The sequence below is a fragment of the Marmota monax genome, unplaced genomic scaffold, assembly GCF_021218885.2.
Source record: "Marmota monax isolate L192 unplaced genomic scaffold, Marmota_monax_Labrador192_F-V1.1 WCK01_AAM20220418_F8-fsc00378, whole genome shotgun sequence".
Lineage (NCBI taxonomy): Eukaryota > Metazoa > Chordata > Mammalia > Rodentia > Sciuridae > Marmota > Marmota monax.
In genome coordinates, this window is record NW_026693516.1 from 111986 (window position 1) to 133846 (window position 21861).

At 38.6% G+C, this 21861-nt stretch overlaps 1 protein-coding gene across 4 annotated transcripts in view; it reads right to left on the reverse strand.

Moving 5' to 3' along the window:
- Nucleotides 1-21861, reverse strand: part of Bbs7 (Bardet-Biedl syndrome 7) — a 38690-nt gene that overhangs the window by 13543 nt on the left and 3286 nt on the right. For all 4 annotated transcript variants that reach the window (XM_046458473.2, XM_046458472.2, XM_058583663.1 and 1 more), the window contains 11 exons: nt 15733-15798; nt 14764-14826; nt 13284-13459; nt 11348-11534; nt 9285-9357; nt 8827-8943; nt 7670-7800; nt 4207-4291; nt 3347-3449; nt 1600-1792; nt 370-444 (listed from right to left, as the gene is read on the reverse strand). In XM_046458473.2, coding sequence (XP_046314429.1) covers nt 370-444; nt 1600-1792; nt 3347-3449; nt 4207-4291; nt 7670-7800; nt 8827-8943; nt 9285-9357; nt 11348-11534; nt 13284-13459; nt 14764-14826; nt 15733-15798 — 1269 coding nt within the window. The remainder of the gene's footprint in view (nt 1-369; nt 445-1599; nt 1793-3346; nt 3450-4206; nt 4292-7669; nt 7801-8826; nt 8944-9284; nt 9358-11347; nt 11535-13283; nt 13460-14763; nt 14827-15732; nt 15799-21861) is intronic.

The following is a 21861-nucleotide window of genomic DNA, read 5'->3' on the forward strand; positions in this document are numbered from 1 at the left end:
CTATACCACACTGAGGAAGGGGGAATCTAGATCCACATCCACCAAGAAACAAGATCCTTAAAAGGTTTTGGGAAAGGGAAGGTGCAGTGAGGTTGGTGCTGGAGGAAGGCTCCCGGTGGCAGCCACAGCGTCTGCAGTGGGAAGCAGAGAAGAGGAGCAGGAGGCCAAGAGCTGCAGTGCCAGGGACGGGACTGACGGCCAGCAGCTGGGGACCCCTGGCCTCTGGAGCCTGGAGCTGGGGACGCCTGTCTGTGGAGTGCTAGGAGCCTGCCCAGCGGCTGCAGAGGAGGCGACAGCCACCACCTGGCCTTGGACCTGGTCAGAGGCAGAGGGCATCAGAAAGTGCAGAAGGGCTAGCAGGTCACTCACCTCGGAGTCGCAGCTGCTGAAGCTGACAACTGCAGAGTTCTTATCCACATCAAGCAGATCTATGGGGACATCGCTCTATGGTGAACATGTAAAAGAATGGCTCAGAGGGAAAACATACAAACAGTACGTACACAGAACATCTTTTCTCTGAGGGTTCGCCTGTGTCCTAGATTATGTTCATCTCTAAATGTGACAGTATAAATTCTCTTAATTAACACTTGATCACATACAGCTCTGGAAAATATTTAATGAAGAATAAATGTCATTTCAAAATCACCTGTGTTTTTCTGATTTGGATTATCAGAATCACAAAATATCATCTCTTATCGTCCCCTCAAATGCATGATCTTCTATTTTCGTCAGTGCTAAAAATGTTACCATGGCTATAAGTAACCACAGGGGCATCTGATTACACTGGCTCGTTTTTATCCATTGTAGCTTCACCTGTTACACAAGAAGAAGGTAAGCTATGGTCTCCCTGAAGCAGCTGCTAAGAGAAGGGCTGGAGTCATGACAGTGCTCCTGAGGCTGAGTGCAGCAACTTGAGAGCAGCCTGGCTGAGGGGTTTTCTGTCTGTGAGATTTATTAAGAATCGGACCCCTTCCCACATCTTCTTAAACCTTGTCTTCTTGCTCCAATTTATTATTTTCTCATCTTTTTATGGGTTTTCCATCTTATTCTTATTTTCCATTCATCCTACTAGTATCTTTTTCTACTTCCTGAGTATCTTCCAACTTAAAAGTAAATAAAACTATTAAACAAATGAACAGAGCTATTATCCCTAAATCTCACCTTTGAGATTATCTGTCTTCCCTACTGACCTACCTAGAAACCACCGAGCTAATGAGTAAGCTGTACTATAAATTATCATTTTAGTACTTGGATATTTTTAAAAGGGTCTAACAAGAGCATTAAATATTAGAGTTTTCTAAGTCACATCTCAGTTGAGATTCTCCCAGAGTATAGTAAAAGAAGAAAATCCTTATTATTCTATCACTTCTTGAAACTGAAGTTCACCCATCTTTTGTTTATTAAGTTTAGGATAACTCAAAAGTAAAGATAACATTCAAATAACCTACGAGCAAACCGATTACCTCATGGAAAATTAAGAAGCCATAAACATTTAAAATTACCATTTGAAACTAAACGTGCTCAATAATAATAAGTGCATACGACTTGAGTACAAAACAGATCCAGTCATAAAACCAAGAACCTAGCCATTCTGCGGACCTGTATTAAGACGTTGTCTATTGCGGTCTGCACCTCTAGGATGAGGCTGTAGCTGGCATCATCTTTATTTAATGTGAACTTGTCATTTATGCTAAATGGAGGTGCTGCTGATTTTGCTTTGCTTGACTGAGAAGACTGCTGATAGTTCTCTCTTTCCTGTAGCACCTTATACTGCAGATGTTCCAGCTCATTCCTAGAAGAAAAGACATACAACTTTGTCATCTTTAAACATCTGAAGTCCTTAGAAATGCATGAAATTTTCGAGACATTTACTTCTGTAAAATGGGGTTTTCATTGGTTGGGCTAGAACTATACCATCAGTAGGAATAAAATTTTAGTTTCTCTGACCAATTGATTCCACATCATTTATTCCTAACCCCCAAATTAAAGCATCTACTCAGTCCCATACCAGAAATATGAGTAAAGAGTCGTGAGTACCCAGGCAGGTTACAACCAGTCAACTCCAGCTCAGGAGTATGGCTACAGCTACATCTAGGACTAGGCAGAAGAAAAAGGAATATGGCAGGAAAATGTTCTGGACTTAATAACAAGAAACGCCAGCCAACATGCACCTCCGGTGTGATTAGGGCAGGAAGACAAAACACGGAGCAGCTGCTGAGTATTCACATTTTGGTGACCACAGGGATGAACCTGGGCCAGTGGCCCAGCATCAGCTCTACCAAACGGTAGAGCAGGTCCCGCTGAGACTGACCGGCACAGGCACTGCCTAGGGAAAGGCCACATGCAGATGGAATCAACAATGATGGGAAGATCAACCTGGTTTAGGGGGAAAGGAACGTGGAGAAGTGTGGAAGGGATGTGTGCGGTGAACGGAGGAAAAGATGCATTCACCAGGAAGTATTTACTCTGCATATCACATATTTACCTCTCTGTACCTAGCAGTGCTCCAGGTGCTGAATGAACCAAATATAAGCCTGGCGCCTGGAGCTTACATCCCAGAGGAGTCAGGAAGGCAAGATTTGGCTATAAATAAAAGTACTGTGCTGAGGATGCAAGGCAGTCACCGAACCCAGCGCTCCCACTGCATGAACTTGGCATTCTGCATGTACGCGGCAGATCATTCTGCATGAACATACGAGGTGGCTCTCCTGGTGGCCCTGGGGAACTGGCCTGTGCTCTTGGAACTTGGGGCCTTCCTGCCTTAGAAGCTCCTGTAGCCTCTGATCATCACCAAAATACAGATCAGGCCTCCCTCCCCTGGAGGTGGCTGAAACTCAGTGATTGGCCACGCCACTTCCTCACTGTGGGAAGTAGCCTCCTGCAGTCTGCGGTTCCTTCTTAAAGAAGCGTTGAACTGAGCAGGCCATGAGAGCAAATCCTGTACCTACAGGAGGCAGCATTCAGTTCTAGTAAGAAAACTCATGAGCCAAAGTTATGTGCACAGCAATAGTGAATGCTGGAGTTAAAGAGAAATGGAGAAAACAACACGCCTATTTGGGTTTCTTTCTGATGTCTGTTGGGCGGTGGGGTAGGCAAAACACTGCAGCCACCATTTCTGACAGATGGGAACACACAGTTCTCTATCCGAGAGTCAGTATGGGATCATGCACTGAAAAGGTGGAGCTCTGAATCCAAGATATTCATCAACACTCCCTGCTAATTGTCTCAAACCAATGAACTTCCACATTAAAAGGTGACAATGCCTTCCAATAAAATGCAGTGCATCTATCTGTAAATGGTAAGCAGCAACCAGCACTTGAAATGAAACACACAACTCAAAAGTTACCGTAAAGAAGAAATTTTACTCTGCATCTCCTGATTGATCTTGAGCTCTTCTCCTGGTCCACTTTCCTTATGAACAGGCTCAGTTGTCAGACCTGTGACCCAGCCTGTAGAGATGAGAACAGTCACACACCAGTCAGTGCTGCTAGGTACTGACAGCGTGAGCCCCTAGTCCACCACTATCAACCTAACTCAGCTGTAACACAGCAAAACACAAAACCAAGCTGGAAAGAATTCAAACCAAAAAAAGTATTTAAGCAATTTGTGATACTGTTTTTGCTTGAAATACTATAATACTATGCTTAACGGTATCTTTCTATTCTTAATAGTTCTAGTTTTCAAGTATGGAGTAAGTCAGAACATCTTAGCAAATTCAAAAAAGTGACAAGTAAGCATCGCCTTTCGAAAATCACTTTTAAGGAGATTTAAACTCTCATGAAATTGGTAAGAACGCAAAACTCAATGCTCAAAAGCAAACAAGTTTTTACAAGACAAGCACACAGTCCAAAGCCAACTAGATTTCTAAATAGCTCTCTTCTAACAAAGAATGCCACTTACTTTTCAAAGCTAGTAGAAACATGCTAAGTGCTCTTAAAAAGGGTTAGTCAAACATCAACACTTCATCAATCCAATGGACAAGGCCACTCCTCCTCCTCTGCTTACTTACTGGGGATGGAGCCCAGACCCTGGCTCAGGCCAGCGAGTGCTTCCCCACCACCGCCTCCCTCAGCCCACCTCCTCATTCTTTAACCAATAACTCTAATAATTCTATAGGAAGGATTTACTAATAATACTTCTCAAAAAAGTAGCCATCAAAAGAACATGCATTTAGACCTTGGTCCCTGGTTCTTCACCGTTCTTTACCTGAGTAGGTGGACACCACGATTTCATCATAACCGTCTTTCCCTACACAACCACCTTGGATGGACGTGACACTCTCAGACAATGCCTAAAATAAATCAAGACCAAGCACTTTATTAATAAGCTGAAAACTTCAAAGGTAGTCAAAGCAAGCTGCCAAAATTCATTATCCTGTCTCCAGACATTCAACACATATTTACCGAGTGTCTATTTATTATGTGTAGATGCTGAGATTAGAAACACAAAACCTTAAACAAATCCCAGAAAATTCCAACAGTTTTAAATTTGGAAAAGAAGATTAAAATGACTCCCTTTAAAAGGCGATTCACACTTGGCTAACACTATAAATATCTAATGAGAAAAAAATAATTTATTTACATAATGAAAGGATATTTTTAAAAATAAATTACAAAAGTAAAACTACTTTAGATCACCTCTTATTTGTTTTCTCTAAAAGAAGAGTTTTTAGATGAACAAAAGTATGTATCCTCCTGTACATCTTTTAGTTAGCAACTAGATTTTTCATCACAATTTTACATAGTTACAAAGACTGTACTTCTGGAAGTTTGTAAATAATATCATCTTTTAAGCAATACTTCCCAAACTTGTCAACAATAATCACCAGGTGAGTCAACCAGCACTGTAAGTCAGTACTGGTTAAAGCTATTTGGAAAGCAGCAATAATTTTTTAACTGTTATATATTCACATGTGAATACACACAACACATGTAACTTAAAAGTCTTGCAGTTATACTCTGATTTTTTAAAAAATGCATTGGCAACCCACCAGTGGGAGTTCTGTTATTTTTGTGATACTGGAGATTGCATCCAGGGCCTCACACACACTAGGCAAGCATTCTGAGTTACACCCCACACCACTTTTTTTGAGACAGGGTCTTAATAAGTTGCCTGGGCTAGCCTCAAACTTGTGATCCTCTTGCCTCCAGAGGTTATAGGTGTGCACCAAGGAGGGACAAATTTACGCATATAATTGAAATTTGGAGAAGCTGGGCACGGTGGTGCACACCTGTAATCCCAGTGCCTGGGGAGGCTGAGGCAAAAGAATATCAAGTTGGAGGGCAGCCTCAGCTACTTAGCAAGACCCTGCCTCAAAATCAATTAATAGAAAAAAGGTCTGAAAATGTAGTTCAGTGGTAAATTGTCCCTGGGTTCAACACCTACTACCACAAAAGAAAAAAGAAAAAAATGTAGATTTAATAAATCCTTAATGGTTGAAAATTTTACATTTTTCCTTTTTCTCTTTTAACTTGTATTTTCATTTCACTCACTTCACATACTTTTATCTTAATGTAATCATGTGCTTGATTTATGCTTTTCTGCAACGAGAAAATATATAAATGAGGCCAGGCATGGTGGTGCACACCTATAATCCCAGAGGCTTGGGAGGCTAAAGCAGGAGGATCATGAGTTCAAAGCCAGCTTCAACAATGTAGCGAGGCCCTAAGCAACTTAGCAAGACCCCGTCTCTAAACAAAATATAAAAAAGGGCTGGGGATGTGGCTCAGTGGTTAAGCACCCCTGGGTTCAATCCATAGTACCAAAAAAAAAACCCCCCCAAAACATATATACACACATATAAATTATCTTCTGTGATCATAAGGTCCTAAGGATTAGAAATTCTGATAATAATTATAAACACTGGAAATTTCCATCATAATTATTAGTGTCACATCTGATCAAGACAAATACACAAGCTCTAGTATATAATATTTAATCACAAAAGAAAATTTCTGAAGGATCTCTATATATATATATATCTCATGAGATTAAATGAGATGCTTTATTCCTTCCAATTTATTCATGCATTGCCACTGATATTACATATTGCTAGAATAAGACTGGTGTAACATCAAGCATATTCCCATTTTTTTTTTTTTTTTCCATTTTCACAGTAAGCTCTGAAGCCAGGACCTCTCCTGTTAGAAAACAGGAGGGACAGTGGGCGAGGCCTTAGTGCCAGACCTGGCAGAGCAGATAAATGCTGTCACTGCTGAGGTTTTGGACAGACATCGAAGAGGGGACCTGAGGCCTCAACAGGCGACTCTACCAGCAAGAAGGCCATTCACAGATGAGGCCCGAAGACTGGACCTCCAGAAACACAAGCTGAACTAAGCCTATTTTCCCTATAAAGAAGCCTGCCTCAGGTATTTCACACAAGAACAAAATTATGGTCTAATACGCCAGCTCATGAAAACGAAAGATTCCACTTACACCATGGAATGTACTTCAGACCATGCAAACGGAATTAGAAATCGTCACATTACAGGAAATCAGCACAGGAAGACAAGTACCAAGTGATCGTACTTGTATGAGAGACATAAAATGTGGATCTCATACAAGTTAAGAGGACCGCTTCCTAGGGGTAGGAGGTAGGAGGAGACAGAGAGGCAAAGGCTGATTGGTGCGTACAAGCTACAGTAAACAGGAGAAGGAAGTCCTGGAACCCAGGTCACAGCACGCACGTGCGTGCACACATGCACACACACATAAACACACACACACAGCTCTGGTGTGCCCTGCACAGCAGGGTGGCAGGTGACCATTACTCAAAAAGCTACGAGAAAGGATTTTCACTGTTTTCACCATGAAGAAACGAGAATGCTTGAGGAGAAATGTTTGATCTGATTAAATATTACACAATGTACACATTATCAAATCACTTCATGATTCCCTGTTAATATATTCAATTTCCTATTTTTAAATATCATTTCAAGTAAATCTAAAATACTTAAAACACAAATGGAAAAATATGATTCTGTTCATGCCAGAATGCTTTTCTATGTGATTCTATACCTCAGCAGCATAAACAGACTTAATTACATTTAAATTTTGTAAACAAGTTACTCTTATCTAGTATTTCTTTCACAGCTGGCTCTTGAGTATCTATAAGCGAAACTGCTACTTGTTCCTCTATGCTTAAGGATATTTCTGATACTGCCCTAATGGTGTGCAGTTTATTCTTGGATTTTAAAACAATATTCTCATTCATGAAACTCAAACTAGAAAGGTAACTGCTATATAATGTGTTGCTATGCATTATAGAAACTCAGATGAACTATTTACTACTTGAGAAATTTATAAAGGTTTAAAAGTATAATGAAATAGTAATTCAATATTCAGTTTAGAAGCAACAGTCTATTATTCAAACGAGTAGTCTAGAAATTTTGATAACATCAAAATGTTTCAGACCAAACATAAGATTTTTAAAATATTTTTAGTTGTAATGAACACAATACCTTTATTTATTTTTTTTTTTAATGTGGTGCTGAGGATCGATCCCAGGGCCTCGTATGTGTGAGGCAAATGCTCTATCACTGATCCACAATCCCAGCCCCAAACATAAGATTTTAATATTATTTTCCTTAATAAAATTCAGCCCTTAGTCATCTCTATAAACCCGACAAGGAATAAACACATAGATGGAGACTCCTCTGGACCAACCTACCAGGTCAAATCGCAGAACAGGCTCCTCTGTGTTATCCAGGCTGTACACTTCCACCATTCCATCATCTCTCCCAACAAGTAAATCTTTAACCCCATCACCCATAATATCGAAGCTGTCAATACACAAAATACCTTTAAAAAAATGTGATGTTATTACAAAACTAATAGTTGAGTCATGTATATACCAAATAAGAGTGAGAAACTGGCTCAGCAAGCGCTCTGCCACTGAGCTACAGCCCCAGCTCTGATTTTCTGGTTTTCATACATGTATTGTACTTGTGATAGACTTTAACATTAAGCTGGGTGAAAGGTATACAGGAACTATTTGTGTATCTGTAACCTGCTTCCCCAATCCATTCTCAATGCAGTGTAGTCTCTTCTGGGGGCTCAATCACATCCCGCCCCCAACGGCAGTTCTCCAGCGACTCCCCACTGTGACCTCCCGGCAAGGCTCCGCTGACAGCAGCCCTACCCTACCTCCCCCAGGTCAGGTCATCGCACCCTGTGAGTGGACGCAGCCACACTAGTCATCCTGCTACTCCACAGGTGAACTGAGTCCACCTCTCCTCCTGCAAAACTCTCTCCCCTCCAAATCTCCACACCCTCCTTTTTCCTCTTCAGAGTTCAGCTCAAATTCAACCTCTTCTAAGACACTTTCTTGGACCACGCAGTCTAAAAGCAGCTCCCCTTCTCTCAGTACTCTCTTAACATACTGCTCTGTTGTGTCTTCTTCATGTGACAAGGCCAGGCCTTATCTCTCCCGACAAGTACTTGTGAAGGGGATAAGTGTATGAGCATCCTGTATGTGTAAGAAACCATCCCTACCTCCCAAGTCAGGCACGGAGTCCCCTGAGACAGCACAGGATTCCCTTGCATTGTACCAGTCACTCTCAGGTCCCATTAACTGCCTACCGTGGACAGTTAACAAAGAATTTTACCACAGCATATTTTCCCAAAGTATTACTAGCATTTCTTATTTTTAAAAATATTATACCTACAGTGAGAGACCTGATGAATAAACAGTACGTAAACCAGAGGTGGCTCTCCTATTACATAGGGCTACTATATAATACGAATTAAGTAAAACAGTAAATTGCATGACCTTTTTAATTTAACAGTTACGGGTGTTTCAGGATCTGAGCTACGTTGACACCATACCTCCCCGCTTTCTCTCATTTCCAACTTCCCACTTGTGCACTGGCTTGGAGGTGGTGATCTGAATAAGCCCGAGCTTCCCATCTGCCGTTCCAAACAAGAGGTCTTCCCCAGAGTTGCCTAGTTATAATTAGAGGAAACATTAGTGACATTTCTTTAAAATTAAAATATTTTCATGTAAAAACCTCATTTAAATATCCTAAGGCAGGAAATGATTTGGGAGAATTGTTATATATTCACAGGATTTTGTAGCTCAAGAGAGAAGTCCACCTCCCAGTCCCCAACATCTAATGTTAAGATGAAACTGAAAATTAAAGTTCAATGACTCCTTACTGTGAGTTACTGGCAAGTTATCAGAAGATAAATGTCTCAATTTTAGTTCATCTTCCTTCTACAATTCCCATTTTCACTTAATGTATTTTATAAACACAGTTAATTGTGAAAAGTGAACCCCTGATTACCTCCGTTTCCATTGTGCAGTGCTAAGACAGCAGGTGGGCCAGGAACTTCAATTTCATATATCACATCAGAACCCTGAGAAGAATATATATTTAGAAACTGAAACTGAACACAAATTTAAAATAATATAGAATAAAATTGGGCCTGGTTCCACCTGCCTATAATCATAGCTACTCAGGAGACTGAGACAGAAGGATCCCAAGTTCAAGGCCAGCCTGGGGAATTTAATAAGACCCTGTCTCAAAAATATTTTTTTTTTTTTTAAAAAAAGGGCTGGGGAAGTAGCTTAGAGGTAGAACACTCCTGGGTTCAACCCCCAGTACCACATAAAGAAAAACATACAAACATACACATACACACACACACATCCCCACATATTCATTCATGGAAAACATCTATATTCTTGATAACATCTAAAATAAAACTGCTGATAAAAATCAGGTCAGCAGCACCAACTTCCATTTGTTAGCAACTCTGCATGTATTAACACATTTGAAAATAAAATATATATAAAATGCAAAGACCAAGGAGAAAAATATGCAAAATATTCTTCACTGTCACACTTTTTATTTTGAATATACTGATTGATAGAAAACTTACAATGGTAAATTTTCCTTTCAAAACTCACTAGGAACAAGTTTATTTCTTCTGCCATTCTGGTATTAACTGGTTTAACTTCAAGCACACTCAAACATTTGAGCAGGCCCAAAGTTATTGCCTAAGGAAAAGTGCAGCCTTTCTTTTGGTAGTCCCCAAATCACTCCAGTTAGAGGCAGAATCATCTGATATTTAGGTAAGAAAACAAGTTAGGTCCTTTTCTCATTTTTAATTTTGCCATATAAGTAAACTGGAAACAGTTTGCAAAATTATAGTAAATATGGTATAATATTTGTTAAAAATATTTAATGTGTATTTAGAATATAAGATCTATATGCCTTATCTTTATCATTTTTAAATCTTTAGATATGTACACACAACTACATGAACACAAAAGGACATACACAAAACTCTAAAGAAGCCACCTCTAAGGTAATGAACTGCCCTCAAGATGGGGCATAAGGGAAGAGGGCAAGGTAGAGGAGAAGCTCCAATTGCTCACTGTCCACAAATCCTTGGTTGTCTGCATAACAAAGAGTATGGATTCCTTTTGGTTAAGCAAAGCAGAATCCTAGAATTCTGCCAGAGCAATCTCTGACTCACCAGCTCCCAAAAAAAGGCTATTCAAATGACTCACATTTGGAAGTCCAAGCCAGGGGACAAATAACGCCTTCGAACCTCTAGAATGAACCAGACTTACTTTGATTGCCTCTGATGGGGTATGGAATCACTGGATTTTTCCTTCTACAAAGAGCTGATGCCAAGAAACAGCCACCGGGCTGTGGAACTGCAAAGGTGAGACTGCCTGAGGCAGCAGGGAATTCAGAGCTCAAGCCTGGATTAACTGTACCAACTACTATCGAATACCGATCCAACGAACCTTCCAGCTACCTAGTAAACTCCAAGGGTTTTCAGGAGACCACCTCCAGGAGACACAGTGGTCACTAACAGCAATGACCTGAAACAGCTGTGTCAGCCATCAAGCATCTCCCTGGAAATGTGAGGACACCAAAGTGATTTTCCCTCTCTTACCTACTTATCCAACAAACTTGCTTCATTCTACCTACTGTCAAAATGTTGGATAAACTCAAATTAAATATCACCCTCTCCCTAACCTAATGTCTTCCTTGAGTTTGATTTCTGGGGAAGAGGAGAGTGATGAAGAAAGAAAGGGGAAATGCTGCTGGAGGTTCTCTGTAGCAAAAGCTCTCTGCTACGACTGTGCCAGGTCAGAAACTGGGGCAGGGGGAGAAGGTGTCCTTTTTTCTTCCACATATGCTCTCTTGCAAAAGATCTCAACACACTTACCCCAACTAAACAAATTAACTTATCAACTAAATTTAAAAAGTGTTTTTCATATACAACTTTATACAGGACAAAAGTAGTAATTGTTAAAATAATTTATAACAATACTCATAATTATTCATTTACTTAGATTATGAAAAGTCACAAAAATGCAAATAGCCACCTGTAAAACCCTGAGCACTCTGTCCTGGCAGGCCAAGATGGGTGTAATCTGAGGTACTCTTTCCACTGGAAGGCAGATGACATCATTGATTTTGTCTGCAGAAAGGTAATAATGTTGGTCTTTGCAGTCACAATAATGATTATAGATGTAACTTGCGCTGAGAAAGAGGTCAGAGCCAGATATGTGCCTGAGAACATTAAAATAGTAATTTCAGACCTCCATAATTTAAAAAATAAGCACAGGTTAATTCTTGAATTTTTCTCAGAAATGAAAACAAAAGTTACCACAGACTTAGAGAACACAATCTTTTTTTCATTTCCCCACTTAATTTCTGGCCTTTTTGATATTATCTTTTTATTTTGTAAGATAAAAATGAAGATCTTAAAGCTTAAGGTTTTGCAGTACAAACTAAGCTCAGAAAAACTGAAAACAAAAATGATAATTTCTATGTGAAGAAATACCAAAAAAGAAAGTTTCTAAATGTGTAGGACATTCCCTGTCAAGCACTGTCCTGGGGGTTTCCGTGTAAATCGACCCCCATGGTCTGTAAATTGGGATTACTGACTACCACCGGCTCCCGGGGGAGGAACAGCCTGCTGACTCACAACCAGTGACAGTGGAGTGGGCTGCAAAGCAAGCAGGCACTTTGACCTCTAGAATTAAGCTTTCTTACTACCACACTAGACGGCCCAGAAAAGCCTACTCAAAGTGAATCTATTGTAAACTACATGACAAGCAGTGGAGAATGTCTCCATTAGAACTTTATTTGGAATAAAGAAATGAGAAGCAAGTTCATTTCAAATTATTTTAACAAAATTTTGGTAATAATCATAATGATGTTCTAATTCTTAGAATACATACAGTATTCTCTTGGTGGAGCTGAAATTTCTTGATAAAAATTTATATTTTTCATATATGCTATTGGAATGCAGGTTAAGCAATCTGAAAATCCTGAACCCCAAACTTTGTATTAACATAATTCTCCAAGAGTTTCAGACCTTGGAGCATTTCAAATTTATAGGTAAGGGATGCTCAACTGATAGTCTTTGCAAATATCTGAAAAATCTGAAAAGCTTTGGAATGTGGTCCCAACCATTTGAGACCAGTGAGGTTCATTTCAAAACAAAGGAACTGTTTTCCTCTCTTGGTGAAGCCTCTAATCTCAGATCCTGCAGCAATAAAGATATAAACATGTATATCTTTCACTTTTAGATTATCACCATGTGACTATCCAGAAGATAATTTTATCTGGGCCTTTCATCTATTTCTCCACCCCTATGGTCCCTTTAAGAGTTTTCAATACTAAAATCACCCTGTGATATGCTTACCCTGTACTGCCCCTCACTTCATGATGACATGGCCTTACTGTTTGGCTCTGAATATTACCATATAATGATCTGATCATTACACATCATATACATGCAATGAAATGTCACTCTGTACCTCAAAAATTAAATTAAATTAATTACAATTAAAAATAAAATGTATTTCAAACAGAAATGCCCAGAGCAGGGCCACTGGAGAGATCATGGCTACTGGTGAGACAAGGCAGAAGGATCTCACACCTGTGATCCCACCACTTCTGAGGCCAGCAGGAGGACCACATATTCAAGGTCAGCCTATGCAACTTATCAAGACCCCATCTCAAAATAACAATAAATAAAAAGGGATGGGGATACAGCTCAGCAGTAGAGTGTCCTCAAACCAATCCAAGTGGTGCAGGAAACAAAAATCCAAAAAACAACAAATGAATATGTTTATATAATAAAGCTCTTTAACAACAACAAAAAAAAAATATTCAAAAGCAAATACGGTTTCCAGCGGAACATCTGTAAAGTAGTCAATTTTATTTTCCAGAAAACTTAAGATATGACATTTAATCAAATGATCTATGTCTACTAGAAACATTGAAAATAGATATGTACAATGAACATACATAGCTTTAATGCTCTCAGTGAGGTTCGTTTCAAAAGAGAGGAACTGTTTTCCTCTCTTGGTGAAGCCTCTAATCTCAGATCCTGCAGCAATAAAGATTTTCTCCTGAGGTGTATTAAGAACCCCTCCCAGCTCCAGTCGGGCAATCTTCTGCCCTGGTAAGGTCTTGAATACTGCCTGAAAAAATCATTCACAAATAGTAAGTATACAAGTCATTGTATTGTAAACCTCTTTCCTTTACCATAAAAAACTGCTATGATTTTGAACTTACAAAACATTATAAATTTACAGAAACTTTTATAGAAACTATATAGAAACATTTTTAGAAAAAAAATCTATTTGTTTTAGTGGGTCTTCTGGTTTTGTGCTAGAGATCCTTAAACTCTGGCATATTCATCCTGATACTTTTTTAATTGGAGCACTGTAATCATACGTAGTGGAATTCATTGTGACATATTTGTACATGCGTGCCACACAATCTGGTCAACTTCATTCCCCAGTACCTTCCTTTTCCCTCCTCTCACCCTCCACCTCCCTTCTATTTTCATGAGACCCATGGCTCCCCCAACCTTTTCCTAAATCCTTGCAACTCAAAGCAGTGTTCACATAGCAGAGCAGTATGATTAGCATTGCTAAATTCATTAAAAAGGCAGACTCTTAAACCCAATCCAGACCTACTGAGTGAGAATCTGCATTTTAACAGGATTCCATAGCTGGTTCCTGTACAGGATAAAGCTTGAGAAGGACTGGTTCTACAGGAAAGTCCACTTGGCAAACTCTTTACTAAGGTTCAATGGACATGTTTCGTACCATAACCATGTTTTTGAAACTAATCTCACCTAAACTTTGTACAATTTTATTTAAAAATTTGGTAAAGGACTAACTATAGAATTTACTGAAAAGAATATTTTAATACCTTATCATATTTCTAACTAAAAACAACATTTCTGATCACTGTCTTTTCCCGTGTTTTCCATTTATCATTTGCACCAGTCCCCCTCCCTGTCATGATTCATACACAGAAAGTGAGATTTCTGGGAGGCTATGTGAACAATGGAGAGGGGGTGTTTCTGGGAGTTTTAACTCTCTTCATCTGTTTTTTAAATACCATGTAATACACAGTGAGTACCCGAGCTCCCATCTCAGATGGAGCATGTGTCCCCTTTGAGTATGATAATGAAACCTTGGTTGGGCTAGCTAAGGGGCAAGGCGACAGGACAGTCGCTTCCACTCTCACAGTATGCTTCATAAGACCCCACCTGCACACTCTAAGAGACTCTCCTGCTTACTTGAAAGGCCACTGGGTTGTAGGTGCATGGACCACTTGGCAAGGACTTTGGGAACAAGCCAGACCTTCCCTCACAACCCACTTTCCACTCTCTGTACTGTAGAAAATTCTTAACCTAGGAGTATTTAAAAAAAAAAAAGTACTACATTTGTCTTTTTAAAAAACTTTTCCCGTCTAAAAAGACTGCACTTACCACTGCTTCTCCTTTCTTCATGCCAAAGCACAGGACTACTCCATCATGATCTCCAATAACCACCTGTAACAGAATGGTAAAAATCTAACATTCCCTTTACTATTAAAAGTTCATTAAATGGTTTCAGATTCTACACTGCACTAATGTTTAAGAAACCACATCATCAAGTTTAAGTGTAGTATCAAATGGGAAGAGAATAGTCAGAATCATCTGAAAATGATATCTAAATACCTTTCCCATTTCCAGCTACATATCTGGACAAGCTGAGTTTTCTTCACATATTTCAACCAAACAACATATCACAACAGACTGAATGTAGAAAACAGATATGAGAACTCAGCGTTTGCTTATGCCTGAGACTAAAGAATTTGCAAGAATATAACATCATATCACTAGTCTTACTAAATTATTTTAGAAAAAAATACTTTCAATAAAAATGTGTTATCTATATAAACATACATTTTAAAAATATTTTTAACATTTCTTAGTCTTAACTTTAAGTTTTGATAGATACACCCTACATAATATTCTTTGAGATCTTCATAATTTAAACATGTAAAGGTTCAAAGACCTTATTTTTATTAAAAAGCAATAGTGTTAACTAAATACAAAGTTCAACATCAAAATAATAAATGACTTAAAAATATGATAAAGCTTAAGGAAAGAATTTTCTCTACATTCTGATATGCTTTATATTTTTTTTTCCATATACACAATCTGGTACACTTAGAACAAATTATTGCCAGAAAAATGGAATATAGTTTTTAACAAGTTTATTATACTATTTACTAAATGTACAGAATAATTTTTAAAATGTCCAAGAAAATTACTATGTCTAAAAGTGCCTTGGTAGTCAAACCTCATTCAAATTAAAAGAAATTCATTTTCATGTTAACATGACTGTTTTTAAAAGACTAACTCCCTGGTGGAAGGGGAGGTGAGGAGAGGTAAGCGAGGTGTCCACAGTACCTTCTGTGCCGCTCTATGTCTTGACGCAGGAAGTAGCTTCATTGTCTTCTGCGAGGTCACTCCCACCTAAGAAAACAGACCAGCTGCCTAGTCAATGTTTTGTGATACTCTGTAATTTGAAGTTATTACATCAGAGGTTAAAAGGAGTAGATAAGATCATAGTGAGCCTTACTTTTCTTTTTATCTGAAGTGAATGATGCCTATTTTTTTTAGAGCATTATAGTTATACATGGAAGTTGGGTTCATTTCAACAAAGTCACACATGCATGGAATGTTATGTACCCCATTTCAGTCCCTGTTCTCCCCTTTACCGCCCTCCCTCCCTTCCCCTACTCTACCGATCTTTCACTCATTTATTTTTGTTGATGCTTTCTACATTTAAAGGTGGAATTCCCTGTGGTATACTTATACATGCACAGTGTGGTTTTGTCAAATTCATTCCACATTTTCTCTCCTTTCCTGTCCCTTCTCCCTTCCTCTCCATCTCCTACTCCACTGATCTTCCCGATATTTTTTATATCCAATCCCTCTCTCCTTCCCCCCCTTATTTTCTCTAGATTCCATATATAAAACATTTGACCCTTGGTTTTCGGACTTCTTGCACATAGCATGATGTTTCCATTTCCATCCATTTTCCAGCAAACGCCATAATTCCATTCTTCTTTACAGCTGAGTAAAATTCCACTGTGTACGTACACATTTGTTTAATCCACTCATCTGCTGATGGGCATCTGGTTGGTTCTGTAACTTGGCTATTGTGAATTGTGCAGCTACTAACATTTATGTGGTGTAACCCTACTGTTATGGTTTAGATATGAGGTGTCCTCCAAAAGCCCAAGTGTGAGATCGTGCAAGAAGGCTTACAGGTGAAATGACTGCGTTATGAGCGTCTTAACCAATCAGTGATTTAATCCTGACAGGGATCAACTGAGTGGTACCTGAAGGCAGGTACCGTGTGGCTGGAGGAGGTGGGTCGCTGGGGGAGTCCCTTTGGGGGCATTCCTTTGGTGTGTAGAGTCCTTCTCTCTCTCTCTCTGCTTCCTGATGTGATGTCCTGATCCCTTTCCCCTGCCACTTACCTGGAGCCCCAGGGAATGGAGTCAGCCATCCATGAACTGAGAGCTCTGAAACCATGAGGCCTCAGATAAACGTTTCCTCCTCTAACTGTTCTTGTCAGGTCTTTTAGTCACAGAGGCTGATTTTAGTACTTTAGGAAAAACAACAAGCAGTGGGATAACTGGGCTGTATGGTGGTTCCATTCCTAGTTTTTCAAAAAATCTCCACACTGCTTTCTAGAGTGGTTGCACTAATTTGCAGTCCCACCAACAATGTGGTACACAAAAGGTGGCATATTATACATGCACAGTGTGATCGTGTTAAATTTGCCAGCATTTTTAACTCTTTTTTCAAATACCTTTCTTTTTTTTAATTTATATTTTTTTAGTTTTCAATGAACCTTTATTTTACTTATTTATATGCGGTGCTGAGAATCAAACCCAGCGCCTCGCACATTAGGCAAGTGCTCTACCACTGAGCTACAACCCAGCCCCACCTTTCTTTATTTTTACGTGGTGCTGAGGATCAAACCCAGTGCCTCGCACGTGCTAGGCAAGCGCTCTATAGCTGAGCCACAACCCCAGCCCCAGCATTTTTATATTTGTTTTCTTGATATATGTCATTCTGACTACAGTGAGATGAAATCTTAGTATAGTTTTGATTTGCAATCTCCCTGATAGCTAGAAATGTTGAACATGTTTTCATATATTTGTTGGCCATTTGTATTTTATTCTTTTGAGAAATGTTAAGTTCTTTTGCTCATTTATTGATTGGGTTATTTGAGGTTTTGGCATTGAATTCTTTGAGTTCTTTATATATTTGGGCTATTGATCAATCCCCTGTCAGAGGACTAGCTGGAAAAAACTTTCTCCCACTCTATAGGCAATTTCTTCATCTTACTCCCTGACTTTGCTATGCAAAACTCTTTTAGTTGAATGACATTCTACTTACTGATGTTTTCATTTCTTGAGCTTTGGAGTCTTGTTAAAGAAGCTGGTGCCTGCACCAAGAGGATGGAATGTTGACCCTGTGTTTTCTTCTGGCGGTTGCAAAGTTTCTGATCTAATTCCTAAATCTTTGATCCACTTTGACTTTTGTGCATGATGAAAGATAGGGACCTAATTTCCTTCTTCTATATATGTATATCCAGTTTTCCTGACAACACTTGTTAAAAAGGCTATCTTTTCTCCATCATATATATATACAAAATATAGATATATATTTTGTAGTTGGACACAATACCTTTATTCATTTATTTATTTTTATGTGGTGCTGAGGATCAAATCCAGCACCTCACACATGCTAGGCATGCTCTCTACTGCTGAGCCACAACCCCAACCCTGTCCAACATATATTTTTGACACCTCTGCCAAGTAACAGATGACTATTAAGTATGTGGGTTTGTCTCTATGTCATTTCTTCCATTCCATTGTCTTCATGTCTATTTTAACGCCAGTACCATGCTGTTCCTCTTACTGTAACTCTGTGGTACAATTTGAGATCAGGTATTGTGATTCTCCCTACATCACTCTTCTTGCTCAGTATTATTTTTGGCTATTTTGGGCCACTTTTTCCTCCAAATGAACTTCAGGACGGCTTTTTTCCTAGTCTGTGAAGAATGTCATTGGTACCTTGATGGAACTGCACTGAATCTACACACTGCTTTTGGTAGTTGGCCATTTTGACAATATTAATTCTCTCTATCCAAGAACACAGAAGATCATTCCATCTTCTAAGGTTTTCTTCAATTTCTTTCTTTAGTGTCCTATACTTTTCATTGTAGAGATCTTTCACCTATTTGATTATATTAATCCCCAGGTGATTTGGTTTCGTTTTTTGTTGTTGTTATTTTCCCCAATTTCTTTCTCAGCAGAATCACCACTGGAGTATAAAAAAAAAACTATTGATTGATGAATGTTGGTCTTACAGTCTACTACTTTGTTAAATTCATTTACTAGCTCTAGAAGTCTGCTGGTTGGAGTTTATTGGGTCTTCAAGATATAGGATTATGTCATTAGCAAAGAGATAACTGGACTACTTCTTTTCCTATTTCTATCCTTTTAATTTCTTTCTCTTGCCTAATTGGTCTAGCTAGAGTTTCAAGAACCACATTGAATGGAAGTGGTGAATGTGGACATCCATGTCTAGTTCCTGATTTTAGAGGAAATGCTTTCAGCTTTTCTCTATTTAGTATGTTGTTTCTGGCTTGGGTTTGTCATATATAGCCTTTATAGTGTTGAGGTAAGTTCCTTCTATTCCCAGTTGCTCTAGCATTTTAACATGAATGGGTGCTAAATTTTATCAAACACCTTTCCTGCCTCTATTGAGATGATCGTATGATTTTTGTCCTAAATTCTATTTACATAGTGAAATTGATTTGCATATGTTGAACATCCCTGGGATGAAACCCACTTGATCAAGGTGTATATCTTCTTGATGTGTTTTTTAACGCACTTTGCTAGTATTTTATTAAGAATTTACATTCCTGGGATTAAACCCATTTATCTTCTTGATGTGTTTTAATATGGTTTGTTAATATTTTATTAAGGATTTTTGCATCTATGTTCATCAGGGATATTATATTAGTCTGTAGTTTTTTTGTTTTTTTTTTTTTTTCCCTTGATGTGCCTTTGTCAGGTTTTGGATCAGAGTTATACTGGCTTCACAGAATGTATTTGGGAATGTTTTCTCCCTTCCAGCTTTCTTTGTTAGAAGGCTTTTAATTGCTGTTTCAATTTCATTGCATGATATTGGTCTGTTTAGGTTTTCTATAACTTCCTGATTGAATTTGGTCACACATGTTTAGAAATCTATCAATATCTTCTAGATTTTCCAGTTTACTGGAGTATAAATTTTCAAAATAGTTTCTAATGGCTCTCTGAATTTCAGAAGTGTCTGTGGTGATATCTCCTTTTTCATCTCTAATTTTATTTGGGTTTTCTGTGTCATTCTTTTGGTTAGTTTGGATAAGGATTTATTAATCTTATTTATCTTTTCAAAGAACCAATTCTTTGTTGCACCGATCCTGTGTGCTGTTTTTAATTCTCAATTTCATTAACTTTGGCTCTAATCTTGTTTATTTCTTGTCTTCTACTAATTTTGGAATTTTTTCTTCCTTTTCTAAGGTCTTAAGGTAAAGCATAAGCTTATTTGGGATCCTTTTTTAAGTAGGCACTCAATACTATAAATTTTCCTTTTAGAACTGCTTTCATGCTGAGATTTTGATATGTCACTCTTCCCATTTGTTTCTTTTTTTTTTTTTGTTTGTTTGTTTTTTTTTTTTTTTTTGTTTTTTTTGTTTTTTTCTAAAAATTCTTGATTTCTCTCATTTCCTCTAGGCCCATTTCTCATTTAAGACTACTGTTCAATCTCCATGTGTTTATTGATTTCTATTATTTTTCGTGCTGCTGATTTCAAGTTTCATTCCATTATGATCTGATAGGATGCATGGGACTTTGTGTGTGTCACTGGTATTTACTAATACACTGAAACCCAGAATATGTGCTGTTTTGGAGAAGATTCCATGAGCTGCTGAAAAGAAAATAAATTCAGCTGTTTTGGAGTGAAACAGTCTCATAGGTCCATTTGATTTATATTATCATTTAGGTCAGAAATATCTTTATTGATTTTTATTTGTTTGATCTATTGGTGACAAGGGTGTGCTGAAATCACACAGTAGTATGATATTGGGGTCTATCTGTGATGTAATATCAAGACATTTTTTATGTAATTAGGTGCACTGACATTTGGCACATACATATTACTATCATTATATTTTCTTCATGAACCGTTCCCTTTACCAGTATATAGTGGCCTTCTTTGTTTCTGCTGATTAATTTTTGCTTGAAATCTACTTTGTCATATATGAGAACAGCTACTCCTGCTTACTTTCAGATTCCATTTGCATAAACTATCTTTTGGCATCCTTTTACTTTCAGCCTGTAGATGTCTTTGCCTATGAGATTACATAAACTATATAATTCTATTAGATAGTGGGACTGCAGTTTCTTAGGTGAAGAGAAAATAGTGTAGGAAGGCAAGAAAAAGTTTGGAATATTAGGAAGTGAACAGAAGAGAGGCAGGAAATAGCAGATAAAGGAGGAGGATAATAAATAAATAAAAGTAATTTAAAAATCAAAAGAGTGAAAGAAGGAAAAGGAAAATTTGGCTAATAATGGGGGAAGAGAATGAGGAAGGAGTAACAAGAGGGACAAAAATAATCAAGGAATAAACAAATGTAAGATCAAAACAACTCAAACCCACATATAATTACACCCCACCTACATCAAAACAAGGCACATAATAAACAGGGGTAAAAGAAAGCAATGAAAATGGAAGTAAAATTATATGAAAAAACATATACTTGAACCTATCTATGCAGTGACAAAACACATACACACACAGTCTCGCAGAATAGAAAAAAAATAATATCTGAAAATTTTTTAAAAATTAGAATAAAGAATAGAATTTAAAATGAGAGATATGGGTAAGAAAAAAAGAACAATATTTCTCATTATTTCTTTAATGAGAAATCAAGGGCTTGTTTCTGCTGAGGTGGCCAAAACTGTTGGCAAAGGGGAAGTTTCGTTCTTGGTACTGATTTTGGGCTCTGTAACTCCGGGGTCAGGGCTGGGGGTAAGTCCACCGTCCCTGTGTCCCTCACCTAGCTGACAGCTGCTGTGGCTCGGAGTCCGGGCTAGCTCTAGGGGTCCTCAGCTTCCTGTCTCCGGCACAGGGTGGGGTGGACGGGGGAGTGCGGGCCAACTGTGTCCCCCACTGCGGGGTGTTGCAGAGTCCTAGCTGGGGCTCCCAGCAGTTAGCCCTGGGTGTTGGCTCTGTCGGTGGGCTTCTGCTTATGACCGGGCAGTGCTTACAGGTGGTTCCCAGGGCCAAGCGATCTTCATTGCTTTTCACTCAAGAACTTGCCCCATTGCCTCTGGGTCCATTAAGCTCTGCTCCCTTTCTATTCTCCAGGGTTCCCCAGGCCACATCACGCTGTCCCCTCTTTGCCTGTGCCCCTTCCCTCCACCGCCAAGTCTCTCATGGATTATTTCTTATATTATATGTTAGAAG